This window comes from Nicotiana sylvestris, chromosome 11, assembly GCF_000393655.2.
Source record: "Nicotiana sylvestris chromosome 11, ASM39365v2, whole genome shotgun sequence".
NCBI classification, from domain to species: domain Eukaryota; kingdom Viridiplantae; phylum Streptophyta; class Magnoliopsida; order Solanales; family Solanaceae; genus Nicotiana; species Nicotiana sylvestris.
The window spans coordinates 111,757,530-111,772,132 of NC_091067.1; the positions used below are offsets into that span (position 1 = coordinate 111,757,530).

The following is a 14,603-nucleotide window of genomic DNA, read 5'->3' on the forward strand; positions in this document are numbered from 1 at the left end:
CTGGTGGGCGACCGAGGACATGAAATGAAAAGACAGAAATGTATTCCCTCATTATACTGGTGGGCACCTAGAACAGGAAATGAAAAACTGAAAGGTATGCCCGCATTATATTGGTGGGCGACCGAGGACATGAAATGAAAAGACAGAAATGTATTCCCGCATTATACTGGTGGGCGCCTAGAACAGGAAATGAAAAACTGAAAGGTATGCCCACATTATACTGGTGGGCGACCGAGGACATGAAATGAAAAGACAGAAATGTATTCCCGCATTATACTGGTGGGCACCTAGAATAGGAAATGAAAAACTGAAAGGTATGCCCGCATTATACTGGCGGGCGACCGAGGACATGAAATGAAAAGATAGAAATGTATTCCCGCATTATACTGGTGGGCGCCTAGAACAGGAAATGAAAAACTGAAAGGTATGCCCGCATTATACTGGTGGGCGACCGAGGACATGAAATGAAAAGACAGAAATGTATTCCCGCATTATACTGGTGGGCGCCTAGAACAGGAAATGAAAAACTGAAAGGTATGCCGCATTATACTGGTGGGAGACCGAGGACATGAAATGAAAAGACAGAAATGTATTCCCGCATTATACTGGTGGGCGCCTAGAACAGGAAATGAAAAACTAAAATGTGTTCCCTTGTTATACAGGTGGGCGCCTAATGGTAAGTAATAACTTGAATTTGTTTCCTCGTGTCTCCGAGAAAATTTTAACGGTGGCAGAAAAATTTCTGCCCCAGTTCTGGTGCTTTTCCTTGTGGCATGTTTTTCGCCATTAATAAGACTTCCTTTTCCTGCTTCAAATCAAAGAAAATTTGTTAGTTTTAAAACATGGTGAGTGGTTGTGCCACTCCTGCTGGGGATGGTTCCTCCCTTATTCCTGTTTGGCATTCCCAAAACTTGTTGGGATGATGTTATTCGCTGGGGATAACATTCTACTGGGGATGGTTTTTCCATTTATCACTTCTCTGTTCTGTTTCTCGAAACTTGCTGGGGGTTATTTTGCTGAAAATGCATTTTCCTTTCCTCCCTTCCCGCTCTGCGTTGTCCGACTACCTCGGAACTTTGGTCAATAATCGGTTGGAGTTTTGCTGGGAATTCTATTGGAACTTAGCCCACAATTTCTTCAACTTGTTGTTTTTCCGGTTCTTTCCCGTGCTTTCCTTGCCATTTTAGACCAATATTATTCGGCCTTGCAACCAATGTCTTTTGTCTTATTGCCTTGTCTCTGGCCTGTCCTCTTCTCATTTTGCATTGTACCATTTTGGCAACTGGTAGTAAGCTTTGAAAGACCTTTCTAAAAAATAAATTTCTGGAGAAAGTCTTTTAAACAAAGAAATAAAAGGATAGAAAAAGAGAAAATCTTTCTGAACAAATGCTGGAGAAAAGAAAAGAAATGAACTTATCTGGGTGGTATAACCGATTTCAACGATCATGTCATGCATTCCGGATTAATCGACCCAGTCTATTTGTGTCGCTCAATCTTTATGATGTCCTCACTTGCTAGGGATAAATAGGTGTCCCAATTCTTCGCAAAATGCGGATTCCTTCCGCCAATCTATCTTGTCGCATCATAGTGCCCTTCGAGGGGTTTTCACTAATAAGACTCTCTCAGTTCTCACAGCTCCCGTCGCTTTATGGTTCCTGTGAAGATTTTCACCGATAAGACTCTCTCAGTTTGCTTCTCTCAGCTTGCGTTGCCTTATGGTGCCTCAGAAGGCTTTCACCGATAAGACTATCTCATTTTGCTTCTCTCTGCTGGGGATTGGAGTATTGCCGGTAAGATTCTCTCTGCTGGGAATTCTTATGGCTATCAATTCTTTCAGCTCATGATCCTTATTCGGTCGGGGACCAACGTGTTATCCTCGACTTTCATTTGACTATCTTGGCACCTCTCGGATACTGATCGGGAGGTCTTTTTTGGGATATCAGTATGGGTTTTATGTGGGACTTAAAAGAAAGGATATAAAAATTCAAAATAACTTTGATGGGTGAAACATTACAACTCTTGGAATCAAAAACCTTCTCTTTTTTTCAAAATTTTAAACATGACTTCTGCCCCAGTTTTTCTCGGGGAATTTTGACTTTTGTTACATTACGACCGAGCCGTGAGGCGCCTACGTATCCTCTTTGAGGAATCAGACCGAACGTAGTTCATTCGGTTCCATTATTTTTCTTTTGCGAACTTCCCTTTTTTTTTCTTTTTTTTTGTTATTATTTTCCTTCTTTTCTCTCTTTTTCATTATTTTTCATTTTTGTTAATGATTTCAAGAGAGGGGTATGAAAGAATAAGTAAGGCTCAAAGGGGTAAAGCAAGGGTAATAGTGTTTGGATAGAAGAATGAATTGCCTCTGTCATTTCATTATCCGATAAACACCAAGTACAGACAGACAAATAAACAACAAAAGAGAATTACACGTAATATCTCTTGACTGCATCAGAATTGATAGCCATGTCGATGCATCTTCCTTCGACATCTGTCAGACATAAAGTGCCGTTGGATAATACTCTGGTCACGACATACGGCCCTTGCCAATTCGGAGCGAACTTGCCTTTTGCCTCAATCTGATGTGGGAGGATCCGTTTCAATACCTGCTGCCCAACTTCAAATTTCCTGGGGCGCACCTTCTTATTGTATGCTCTTGCTATTCTCTTCTGATATAATTGGCCATGGCATACTACTGCCAATCTTTTTTCATCAATTAAGCTCAACTGCTCTAGTCGGGCTTTGACCCATTCATCATCATCAATCCCGGCCTCAACGACAATTCGAAGGGATGGAATTTCAACTTCTGCTGGTATTACTGCTTCAGTTCCGTATACCAACAAATAAAGAGTCGCACCTATTGAAGTACGAACAGTAGTGCGGTATCCCAACAATGCAAATGGTAGCTTTTCATGCCATTGTCTGGATCCTTCAACCATTTTCCTCAATATCTTCTTTATGTTTTTGTTGGCTGCCTCAACCGCTCCATTCGCCTTGGGCCGATACGGGGTGAAATTACGGTGTGTAATCTTAAACTGTTCACATACTTCTCTCATCAAGTTGTTGTTAAGATTAGCACCATTGTCCGTGATTATCACTTTGGGGATCCCAAATCTACAGATGATATGGGAATGAACAAAATCCACCACTGCCTTCTTGGTTACTGACTTGAAAGTTTTGGCTTCAACCCACTTAGTGAAATAATCGATGGTTACCAGAATGAACCTGTGACCGTTCGAAGCTGCCGGCTCAATAGGCCCAATGACAACCATGCCCCATGCCACAAATGGCCATGGTGTTGACATTGTGTGCAATTCCGTTGGTAGAGAATGAATCAGATCTCCGTGGATTTGACACTGATGGCACTTTCGCACGAAACTGATACAATCATGCTCCATAGTGAGCCAATAATATCCCGCTCGCAAAATCTTCTTTGCCAATACATATCCGCTCATATGGGGCCCACAGACTCCAGCATGTACTTCTGTCATCACTATCGTGGCTTGACCCGCATCAATACGTCTCAGCAATCCCAGATCTGGGGTTCTTTTGTACAACATTCCTCCGCTGAGGAAAAATCCATTTGCCAGTCGTCGAATGGCTCTCTTTTGATCTCCGGTTGCCTGCTCCGGATATATCCCCATCCTGAGATATTCCTTGACATCATAAAACCATGATTCGCCATCCATTTCTTCTTCTATCACATTGCAGTAGGCATGCTGATCACGAACCTGAATATGCAACGGGTCAACATGGATTTTGTCTGGATGGTGCAACATCGATTCCAAAGTGGCTAAAGCATCGGCCACCTCATTGTGAACTCTCGGGATGTGTCTGAACTCCACTGATCGAAATTGCTTGCTCAGATCGTGCAAACATTGTCGATAAGGTATAAGCTTTAAATCATGTGTTTCCCATTCACCCTGAATCTGATGTACTAGGAGGTCCGAGTTTCCCAAGACCAAGACGTCCTGAACATCCATGTCTGCAGCCAATCATAGGCCCAAAATGCATGCCTCATATTCAGCTATGTTGTTGGTACAATAGAAACGTAGCCGAGCTGTAACAGGATAGTGATGTCCTGTTTCAGAAATAAGTACTGCTCCTATTCCAACTCCTTTCGCATTCGCAGCCCCTTCAAAGTAAAGCTTCTATCCTGGTTCCTCAGTTAGTTCTAACTCCTCTATATGCATCACTTCTTCATCTGGAAAATACGTCCTTAAAGGCTCGTATTCTTCATCAATAGGATTCTCAGCCAAGTGATCAGCCAATGCTTGGGCTTTCATGGCCATCCTCGTCACATAGACAATGTCGAACTCTGTGAGTAATATCTGCCATTTTTTCAATCTCCCTGTGGGCATAGGCTTCTGGAAAATATAATTCAATGGATCCAGGCGTGAAATAAGGTAAGTGGTGTACGACAACAGATAATGCTTGAACTTCTGTGCTACCCAAGTTAGGGCACAACATGTCTTCTCAAGCTGAGTGTACTTGACCTCATAGACTATAAACTTCTTGCTGAGATAATAGATGGCTTGCTCTTTCCTTCTTGTGATGTCATGTTGCCCCAGTACGCACCCAAATGAATTCTCCAGTACCGTTAGATAGAGAATCAATGGTCTTCATGGTTCAGGTGGAACCAACACAGGTGGGTTTGACAGATACCCCTTGATTTGGTCGAAGGCTTCCTGACATTCTGTCGTCCACTCTATTGCAGCATCTTTCCTCAGTAGCCGAAAAATGGGTTCACAAGTCGCTGTGAGCTGAGCGATGAACCTGCTGATATAGTTCAACCTTCCCAACAGACTCATTACCCCTGTTTTATTCCTCGGGGGCGGCAATTCCTGGATGGATTTGATCTTTGATGGGTCCAACTCAATGCCTCACCGACTGACGATGAATCCCAACAGCTTTCCAGATGGAACACCAAATGCACATTTGGCTGGGTTGAGCTTAATGTCGTACCTTCGAAGTCTTTCAAAAAACTTCCTAAGGCCTGCTACGTGGTCTTCCTGACGCTTGGATTTGATGATCACATCATCTACGTACACCTCAATCTCTTTGTGCATCATATCATGGAACACAGTAGTCATTGCTCTCATATACATTGCCCCAGCATTCTTTAAACCGAATGGCATTACCCGATAGCATTAAGTCCCTCATGGCGTAATGAAAGCTGTCTTCTCTACATCTTCTTCATCCATCAGAATCTGATGATACCCGGCATAGCAATCCACAAAAGATCTGATTTCTCGTCCGGCGCAATTGTCGATCAAGATATGGATATTGGGTAAGGGAAAGTTATCTTTTGGGCTGGCCCTGTTCAGATTGCGGTAGTCGATGCATACCATGATCTTCCCATCTTTCTTTGGTATTGGCACCACATTAGCTAACCAATCAGGATATCGAGTGACCCGAATAACCTTTGCTTGCAGCTGCTTGGTTACTTCTTCTTTAATCTTCACACTCATATCTGTCTTGAACTTCCTCAATTTCTGCTTGACGGGAGGGCATGCCGGGTCAGTGGGTAATTTGTGAACCACTAGCTTGGTGCTTAAACCCGGCATGTCATCATACGACCATGCAAAAACATCTTTAAACTCAATGAGTGCTTTGATTAGTTCTTCCCTAATGCTATGCTCAATGTGGATGCTGATTTTGGTTTCCCTGACATTGTCGACATCCCCCAAATTGACTGCTTCAGTGTCACTCAAATTGGGCTTAGGTTTATCTTGGAACTGGCTCAACTCTCTGTTTATCTCTTCGAAGTCATCATTCTCCTCGTATTCCGATTCATCATCGTAATCGCTATCTTGTGCGATTAATTCAGAATTAGATTCATTATTATGACTGGGTTGAAGATCCGTTGTGCATGCCACATCGTTAGTACCAGTGCAAAGAGAACTGTTCAGAAATAAAAGAAGAAGAAACAAAATTAAAACAAAACAAGAAAAGGAAACTTTCACTCTTTATTAAAATGCAGGATAACAGAGTTTCACACTTTTACTGAATAAAAATCAAAACTGGATTACAACTCTGGAATAATCCAGGAAACAAGAAAGAAAATCCAAAGCCTGCTACCAAGACTCCCAACGGGTAGGAAGAGGAGTAGTTGTCCAATTGTTGATCTTGGCCCTAGGCCCCACAAATTGTATATCCACCCTACTGGAACCTTCTCCAGCTTCTACCATGTTGACACCGGCGAACAACCTTTCAAAGCCCTCATCTAAATCTCTATCTGGCCCAATAATTGGTCCGAGAACTTTTGGGACCGACAACTTTCTGGTACCTGCTCTGACAAAGGATCTGGACAGGCACGGGACTGGCTTGGGAAGAACCCAAACTTTCTTCTTCATCTTACGGGCATGTCTGACATCTGCTAATGTGGGCTTGAATCCCAGCCCAAAGGTCTCTACATTCTTGGGTAAAGAGACAAGTTGGACAATACCTTGAAGTTCAGCCCCCAGACCTTTTCCTGGCACGAACCCGTTACTCAGCATCTCTGAAACTATCATGACGGTGGCAGAAGCTATTCTGGGGTGTGGAATGCTTGTACCCTCGGGGATCTTGTTTGCTGACACTGCATCAAAAATCTGGTAAACCCAAGGGCCTTTGTCATCGTTGGTTTCTATGAATGGCACAATGGCACCTCCTATAGTGCATGCAACGTCTTCCCCATGCAACACCACATCTTGTCTGTCCCATTCAAACTTGACCATTTGATGCAATGTGGATGGCACTGCTTTGGCCGCGTGGATCCACGGTCGTCCCAACAAAAGGTTATAAGATACCGCGACATCCAATACCTGGAACTCCATAGTAAACTCGACCGGGCCGATGGTTACCTCGAGTATAATATCCTCCACGGTGTCTGTTCCACTTCCGTCAAATCCTCGGATGCAAACACTGTTCTTATGGATTCTATCATGGTCAATCTTCAACTGGTTCAATGTGGATAATGGACAAATATTGGCACTTGAACTGTTATCCACCAACGCCCGAGTAACCGCCGAATTTTCACATTTGACAGTCAAGTAAAGGGCTTTATTATGTTCTGTTCCCTCCACTGGCAAATCGTCATCAGAGAACGTTACCCTGTTTACCTCAAAAAATTTGTTGGCAATTGTTTCAAGGTGGTTCACTGAAATTTCATTGGGCACATGAGTTTCATTTAGTATCTTCATCAGGGCCTGGCGATGCTCGTCCGAATGGATCAATAGTGATAACAACGAGATCTGAGCCGGTGTTTTCTTCAATTGTTCGACAACAGAGTAATCCTGCACTTTCATTTTTTTAGGAATTCCTCCGCCTCTTCTTCTGACACGGGTTTCTTTGTTACTGCTGGATTGGACCTTCTAAACTCCGCGGGAGCAAAACACCGTCCCGATCGAGTTAGTCCCTGCACCTCACAACTATCTTCCTCCACTTGCTCTCCCTTTTACATTACCACTACCTTTTCATACTTCCAAGGCACGGCCTTGCTATCAATCACTGGCAATTGGACTACCGGCTTTATGATGACCGGTTCCCTGCAGACCCCTTTCACAACAACTGCGGGTGTAGATGATGCTCCCGTTATTACCAATTTGGCTGGTTCTGGTTTCCTTGTAGCGGCAGATGGATTCTTCCCTAATATCACCACTGGCTTGACATCCTCCCCTTTTACTTGTACCTCTGCTTCCCCACCAGTCGATTCTTCTTTCGGAGTGGCACGAATCATCATCACAGTCTGTGAGGGATTCTTTGGCTCCCCTCCTTCGTGCACAAGCTCGATCATGTGGGCTTCGGGGTGCTTTGGCAATGGGTTCTGGTTAATGTTGGGTGCCTCCGGTGCCTGTACCTCGATCTTGTTAGTATCAATAAAATCTTGTATTGCATGTTTCAGCCTCTAACATTTCTTGGTATCATGTCCGGGAGCTCCCGAACAATATTCACATCTTACCGAGTGATCCATATTTTGGGGTAAGGGATTTGGCAACCTAGGCTCAATAGGATTTAATAAACCCAACTGCCTCAATTTGTGGAACAAGGCAGTATAAGTTTCTCCCAACTCAGTAAAGATTCTTTGCCTCTACAGTCTTTCATTTCTAGAAGCCGGATTTCCCCTAAAACCCATCCCTGGAGGGTTCCTGTAGGCTCTTGGCGGTGGATATGTGTTTTGTGGTGGTGGGTAGGTATTATGTGGAGGTGGGTGTGTATTGTGGTGAGCTGGCGCGCGCCATTGCGGGCGAACCGGAGGTTGGGTGTATGTCTGGGCTTGATGGACGGAGAAGTGTTGTTCTTGTGGTGGGTAGTAGGGTTGTGGTGGGTAATTTGGAATGTGTGGGTAGTTTAGATGATGGGGTCTGGGTTGGTAATGAGGGGAAGGACCTCTAGATCTGGACCAATTGCCGACTTCTGTTGTCGTGACCTCTTCTCTCCTTTTCTTTCCGAGCGCACCTCCCGTGCCGCTCTGAATGGCCTGAGTCGTTGCCTTAATTGCCGAGTAACTTAGGATCTTATTGGACTTAAGTCCCTCTTCTATCATGCTTCCCATTTTCACCACTTCATTGAAGGATTTGCCAATTGACGTCACCAAGTGACCGAAGTAAGTTGGCTCTAGAGTTTGTAGAAAGTAATATACCATTTCCCCCTCTCTCATCGGAGGATCAACTCTGGCTGCCTGTTCCCTCCATCGGAAACCAAATTCCCGGAAGCTCTCCCCAGATTTATTTTCGAGCTTTAACAATGTGAGACGGTCTGGGACTATCTCAAGGTTGTACTGGAAATGTCCTGCGAAAGCCTGTGCCAAGTCATCCCAGGTGTACCACCTGCTCAGATCTTGTCTCGTGTACCACTCCAATGCCGACCCACTCAAACTCTGGCCAAAGTAAGCTATCAGTAGCTCATCCTTTCCACCTGCTCCCCTCATTTTGCTGCAAAACCCCCGCAGATGTGCCATAGGATCGTCATGCCCTTCGTACAAATCGAACTTGGGCATCTTGAACCCTGCTGGTAATTGGATGTCAGGGAAAGGGCATAGATTCTTGTAGGCCACGCTGACCTGGTTTCCTAACCCGTGTATGTTCCTGAAGGACTGCTCTAGGCTTTTAAATTTTCGCATCACCTCATCCTGCTCTGGGCTCTTTGCCATCTTTTCAATATCCGCCGGGACCTCAAAGTGGGGATTATAGGTATGTGGCTCGGGTGCTTTGATTGTGAGTTCATGAGGGTAATATTGTGTGTCGTGAGCCTGAAACATCGACTCGCTAGATGATCTGTGCAATGGGGTTGGGGGAGGTGCTACAAAGACGGGAACATTTGGTGGAGGAGGGTTTTGACTGGGTGGTGGGGCTTGGTGATCATAGGCCTCTCTTCCATGATAGTAGTGATGGCTTGGGAAACTCGTTGAAGGGCCGGTGGAAAGGTATTCCGGCGTGTTTATTGGTTGGAGGGTAGGAGTAACGGGTAGTTCCTGCCCCTTCTGGGCTCTAGCTAAGGCTATCCGCATTTCATTCATTTCTAGCCTCATTTTTTCCATTTTCTCCAAGGCATCCTTCAGCATCTGATTGGCCGTCTTTTCTAACTCAACGCTGTTGTCTTACCCAGTCATGCTTTCTGGTATAGGACCTTTCGATCTTGTTTGATAATGGTACTGTGCCAAGACGCCCTAACAAACTAACTGGTATTGGATTGAAAAACAACAAACTTGTCAGTGTTAGCGTCTTAACAAATATTGTAATTGCACATTGGGATGCAATGTTCCTAGGCAGTTAACCATTTCTAACATGCTTTTGCTCTGACCGCACGCATCATCCCGGCTTATTTTATTTACCTATTTCGAGTGTTCCAGAATCTCCTTTTTCTTCTTCTCCCTCTCTCTCTCCTTTTTTTTTATTATTTAACAATTACGGTGGAATCCTGTAGAGATTGCCTACGCATCGTGACCCTGCACGAATCAGACCAAGCGTAGTTCATGCAGAAAGATTTTCAACTTTTCATTACTTAAAACAAACATTACAAACTAAAATCCTTTTTGCAGAAAGAAAATGACAAACGCAAACTAAGGTCAGATACAAGTTCCAATACTACAGAAACACTTTGATGTGAAAAGACAATGGACAGACAAACCATAGGCTAAAAAAATATATAAAGAAATACAGACACGAACTACGCATACTCTAAAGCTTCAAATATGGGTGCCCGCGGGGCATCGTTCGGCCTCGCCGCGGGCCTAGGTTCCAAGTCCCTTTTGAGTTGCTCTAATTCATTCATGTTCCGTTTCACATAGATCAACACTGCTGAGACAAAAGTAGCATGGGTCATGTCTTCACAAGCGCGACATCTTCTAAAAATGGCGCGGGCAATGACTCTAATCCTGTCCCTTGCTTGCTTCTTTTCTAGAATCAGGCGTTTTATCTGATCACTGCATGTTTTCAATGCCTGAGAATCCTGCATATGCTGATTTTTCAGTTGCCGCACTTCTACCTCCATTTGGGCCAACAAGTCGTAACAGTGTCCGCTTTCAATTTGGAAATCCTCAGCCTGCTTAACTGTTTTACCCTCAAGTGTAGCCACATTTCTCTTCATGTTGGCAAGAGCTTTCTCGTGGTCGCGTTTTAATTGATTCAAGTATCGGCGACGCTTATCTGCTCTTGTACCCCACTGTGCTTTGAGTTTTGCCATGATGTTCTCAGATTTTTCTAAACCATCCCGCCATTCCCTGACTTCATTTTTCAGCCCTTCTATCAACTGCTCATCTGATCGACTCCTTGGTTGTTTATTAGGAGCCATTCTCAATTTCTGGATTTGGACCCTAAGTTCTTCATTTTCTTGGGCCAATCTATTCCTTTCACCTCGATCCGCAGCAACTTGCACACTGTTATTGAATTTCAGACTTTCAACATGTTGCTTCAACTCACCGATCTCCGCCCGATAACCCTTCTCCTTTGCTAACCAGTTCCATTGCTCCTGGGATGACTCAGCAAAATCTATGAGATGAGGTCTTTTAGTTGGTCTCCCGCAGGACGTGTCACCTCTGAACTAAGCGTGATACCCCGGGGAAACTTCTCCTTTAGCGGTATCCAACACGCAAGTATTTGCCGTCAAATGTTGACACTCACTCCAGATCTGGCGAACTTGTTTTTCGGGGAACCGACCGTCAGGACTGATTTCAACCACCTGGGTACTCAAGTCTTCATCTTTCGGAACTACTTGATACCTCCCAAGTTGCCTCAAAACCCGATACGGTGCATAGGGTTGGATGCTTTTGAGTCCCATCAACAGAAAGTGGGGCCTGGTTGCCAGCATGTATAGGATTTCCTCAACAGGCAACTATCCGAGCATCCACTGGATTTGGTTGGCAGTGAGAGTTCGGAAGAATGACGTCCAAGCTGTGACTCCTTCGGGTAGACTAACCCCTTTGATTCTTGTGTAAAATTCTCCAATGCAAGTCTTCTCGGGCGAACCGTAACCCAAGAGCTGGGAGCGGTCGCATAAACGATCGGTCATCCACATTTGCAACAATAGGTTACATCCCTCGAAAAAGTTGCCCCCGGCTCGGCAAACAGTGAGAGCCCGGAAGATGTCAGCCATAATCATAGGCGCCAGAGTGCTTTTATCTTGGGTGAGCAAGGTACTGACGACCCCAGCTACTTTCAAATCAATGTTTCCGTCTTTCCTTGGGAATACTATAAGACCCAAAAAAGTTATCATAAAAGCTACCAGCCTGTGTTCATCCCACTTCTGTCGGTATCTCTACTGCATAGTTTGAAGTCTGGCTTATTGAACCCGCCCACGTGGTCGTATCTAGCATATATGAGGCGGAGACTGCAAACCTTTTGCAAAATCTGGATGGTGAAATGTTCGGGGTATTTTTAGGGAATCCAGAAACCGGTGTACAGTGACGGCCCTGGGTGCAATCAAGTACTTGAACCTTAACGGAGCTTCATCATTTCCGATGTATCCCGCTATTTCTTCCAATGTCGGGGTGAGCTCAAAGTCCGAGAAGTGGAATACATTATGTGCTGAATCCCAGCAAGTGACCAATGATCTGATAATATCACCCCGAGGCTGGATGTTTAGCAAATCCGGGAGATCTTTCAGATACTTCTTTACTTTGTCTTGCCCTTCCTTGCCTAGGTCATTCCACCATAATCGAAACTCAAAAGGGATCTTGGTCATTATTGAAAAGGGTTCGTTTTGTATTGTGCTCATCCTGCACATTTATTAAGGTGATTATGCCAGGAGCAATGGTGATCTTGGTCATCCAAGATTTTTTTTTTCAAAACGATGGGCTCGGTTTTCAAATGCGGCCTTTTAGCACTTCGAGAACGAAGCATTTAAGGCTGCGAGAGTCAACTAGTCAAAAATAAAAAATGATGACCAAAGATGGCCGTTTATGCAATGTCAGCCTTCCAGCGTCCTGTTTAGGAACATTCGGCTATTTTTGCAAAAAACGGCATCATCCGACTTATTTATAACGAAAATTAAAATAGACTTTTTGGATATTTTTTACAAAAGGGAGGTTGGACCCGATGAGGGTTGCCTACGTATCTCACACCCAGTGAGAATCAAACCAGCGTAGTTCGGGCCAATAAACCAATTAATTTTGAAAACAAATATATTTTCCATTTTTTAGCAAAAGACACTATTTTTCCTTACTGTTTTTTTTTGAAAACAAAGCAAACTAAAATAAAGAATTCTTTCCTACACTGAATGCTTTTTATTTCTCTCTATTTTTTTTATTATGGGTAAATACAAAAAAAAATTAAAAAGTAAAATATTTTTTTAAAAATTCGGCAGAGTTCTGATAGTACTTGGACACTCGGTTTTCTAAAAGAATCAATTAACCCCCTATTTGTTATTTCTCTCTTTTTCTCCCTTTTTTTTCAATTTTCCAACGTTCCCGAGATTAAAGCCGGTCAACATGCGGGTTTGGAACAAATAAATGCACAGCATAAATAGGATGCATCAGGATGGTCTTTTCATTTCATGTTGCTAGTCCTAGACGGACCCAACCCCTGTGTTGAGTCCACTAAGTCAAATGCAACATGATGCAAATAATCGTTCCTACTAGGGATCCGGCATGAAGTTTTGTTATATTAAGTTTCAAACCTGGGTTTTTTGTTCTAGACCTGGCTTACCCGAGCGGACAACTCGAGTCGAGGAGGGGGCAACTTTCCGGGAACCAAAAGGCCATCCAGCTTAGTAACTTGTCCGAGCCTCTTTTTTATTTCAGGGTATGACACTAACAGAATAGGGAGTCTCAACCAGTAAGCACATCTCCAGAGGTAAGGAAAGAAGGGTTCGACACAGTTTATATATACAGTCATATAATATCAAAGCGGTAACAAGACATCATTTTGCACATTAAGCATGTTTCATATGAAAATATCAGATAATAAAGCAACATTATAACAGTTTATCAAAGGCTCGAATTTCTAACCCTGAACCAGTGGTTCTGGGTATATCCCCAGCAGAGTCGCCAAAGCTGTCACACCTACTTTTTCCGGCACCCGCCGGGGCGCAGAGGGAGTTTTTCTAATTAAAGGACAATCGAAACGGGATTTGTTTATTTATTTCAGAGTCGCCACTTGGGAGATTTAGGGTGTCCCAAGTCACCAATTTAATCCCGAATCGAGGAAAAGAATGACTCTATTTAACAGTCTGCGCACCAGAAATCCGGATAAGGAATTTTGTTAACCCGGGAGAAGGTGTTAGGCATTCCCGAGTTCCGTGGTTCTAGCACGATCGTTCAACTGTCATATTCGACTTGATTATCTGATTTTATACAATTATGAACTTATGTGCAAATTTTAACCCTTAGCCGCTTTTATTATTATTTATTTATTGTTATTATTTTACGGAGAATTGCAACATTGTGAAAACGTATTTCAGACCACGTCGCAATCAATGCACCCATGGTTATCGACACATTTCGACTCCGTTGAGATTTGGATTTGGGTTACATAAATGCACACCCATATTTAAGAAAATGATTTGTTAAAGACGCGCCTAGAACGACTAGCATATTGTTGTTTTGGGAAAGGCCGTAAAATTTCTCTAGACGGCCAACTCCGATGTTCTAAGTATTTAATGCATACATTTGTGAGGGCCCTGCAATCTATACATTTTACTAGGCGAGACTCATCTCATTTATTTTTAGTGGACAAATCCTAAAGCGACTACATTTTTCTATTAAAATTAGTCTCTAAAATAAAGAAAGAAAATCCTAATTAATTACGAGCTTAAAAATAATAACACATAACATACTAATTGCTAGATTAAGACAAATATTAATAGAAAGGAATTTTACTAAAAAAAAATAAAAAAATTCGAAATTGTAAAAAATTTACGAAGTTCGACAATTAAAAATCAAAAGATCCTGATTATAGCTAACTTAAAGCTTACATTGTTATAAAAAAAAACTATTGAAATTAGTTATTCAAAACCATTTAAAACTAGATTTAACCATAATTACTAAAGCTTATTAAAAAGTTTATTAAACTTAAACGTTGACTCATCTTGCTCAAACTCGCACATAATGGATTAATGCTCTTAGCCTTGCAACGTTGAATCACCCATTAAAACATCATTTCAGTTTTTTTCTTAAAAAATGAAAATAT

At 43.0% G+C, this 14,603-nt stretch overlaps 1 protein-coding gene across 1 annotated transcript; it reads right to left on the reverse strand.

Moving 5' to 3' along the window:
* Positions 1-5,156: 5,156 nt before the first annotated feature.
* On the reverse strand, positions 5,157-9,130 carry LOC138881493 (uncharacterized). The gene is made up of 5 exons (XM_070161724.1): positions 9,041-9,130; positions 7,440-7,831; positions 6,079-7,092; positions 5,558-5,901; positions 5,157-5,386 (listed from the first exon to the last, which is right to left on the reverse strand). The coding sequence occupies exons 1-5, from the start codon at positions 9,128-9,130 to the stop codon at positions 5,157-5,159; spliced, it is 2,070 nt and encodes a 689-aa protein (XP_070017825.1).
* Positions 9,131-14,603: the final 5,473 nt, after the last annotated feature.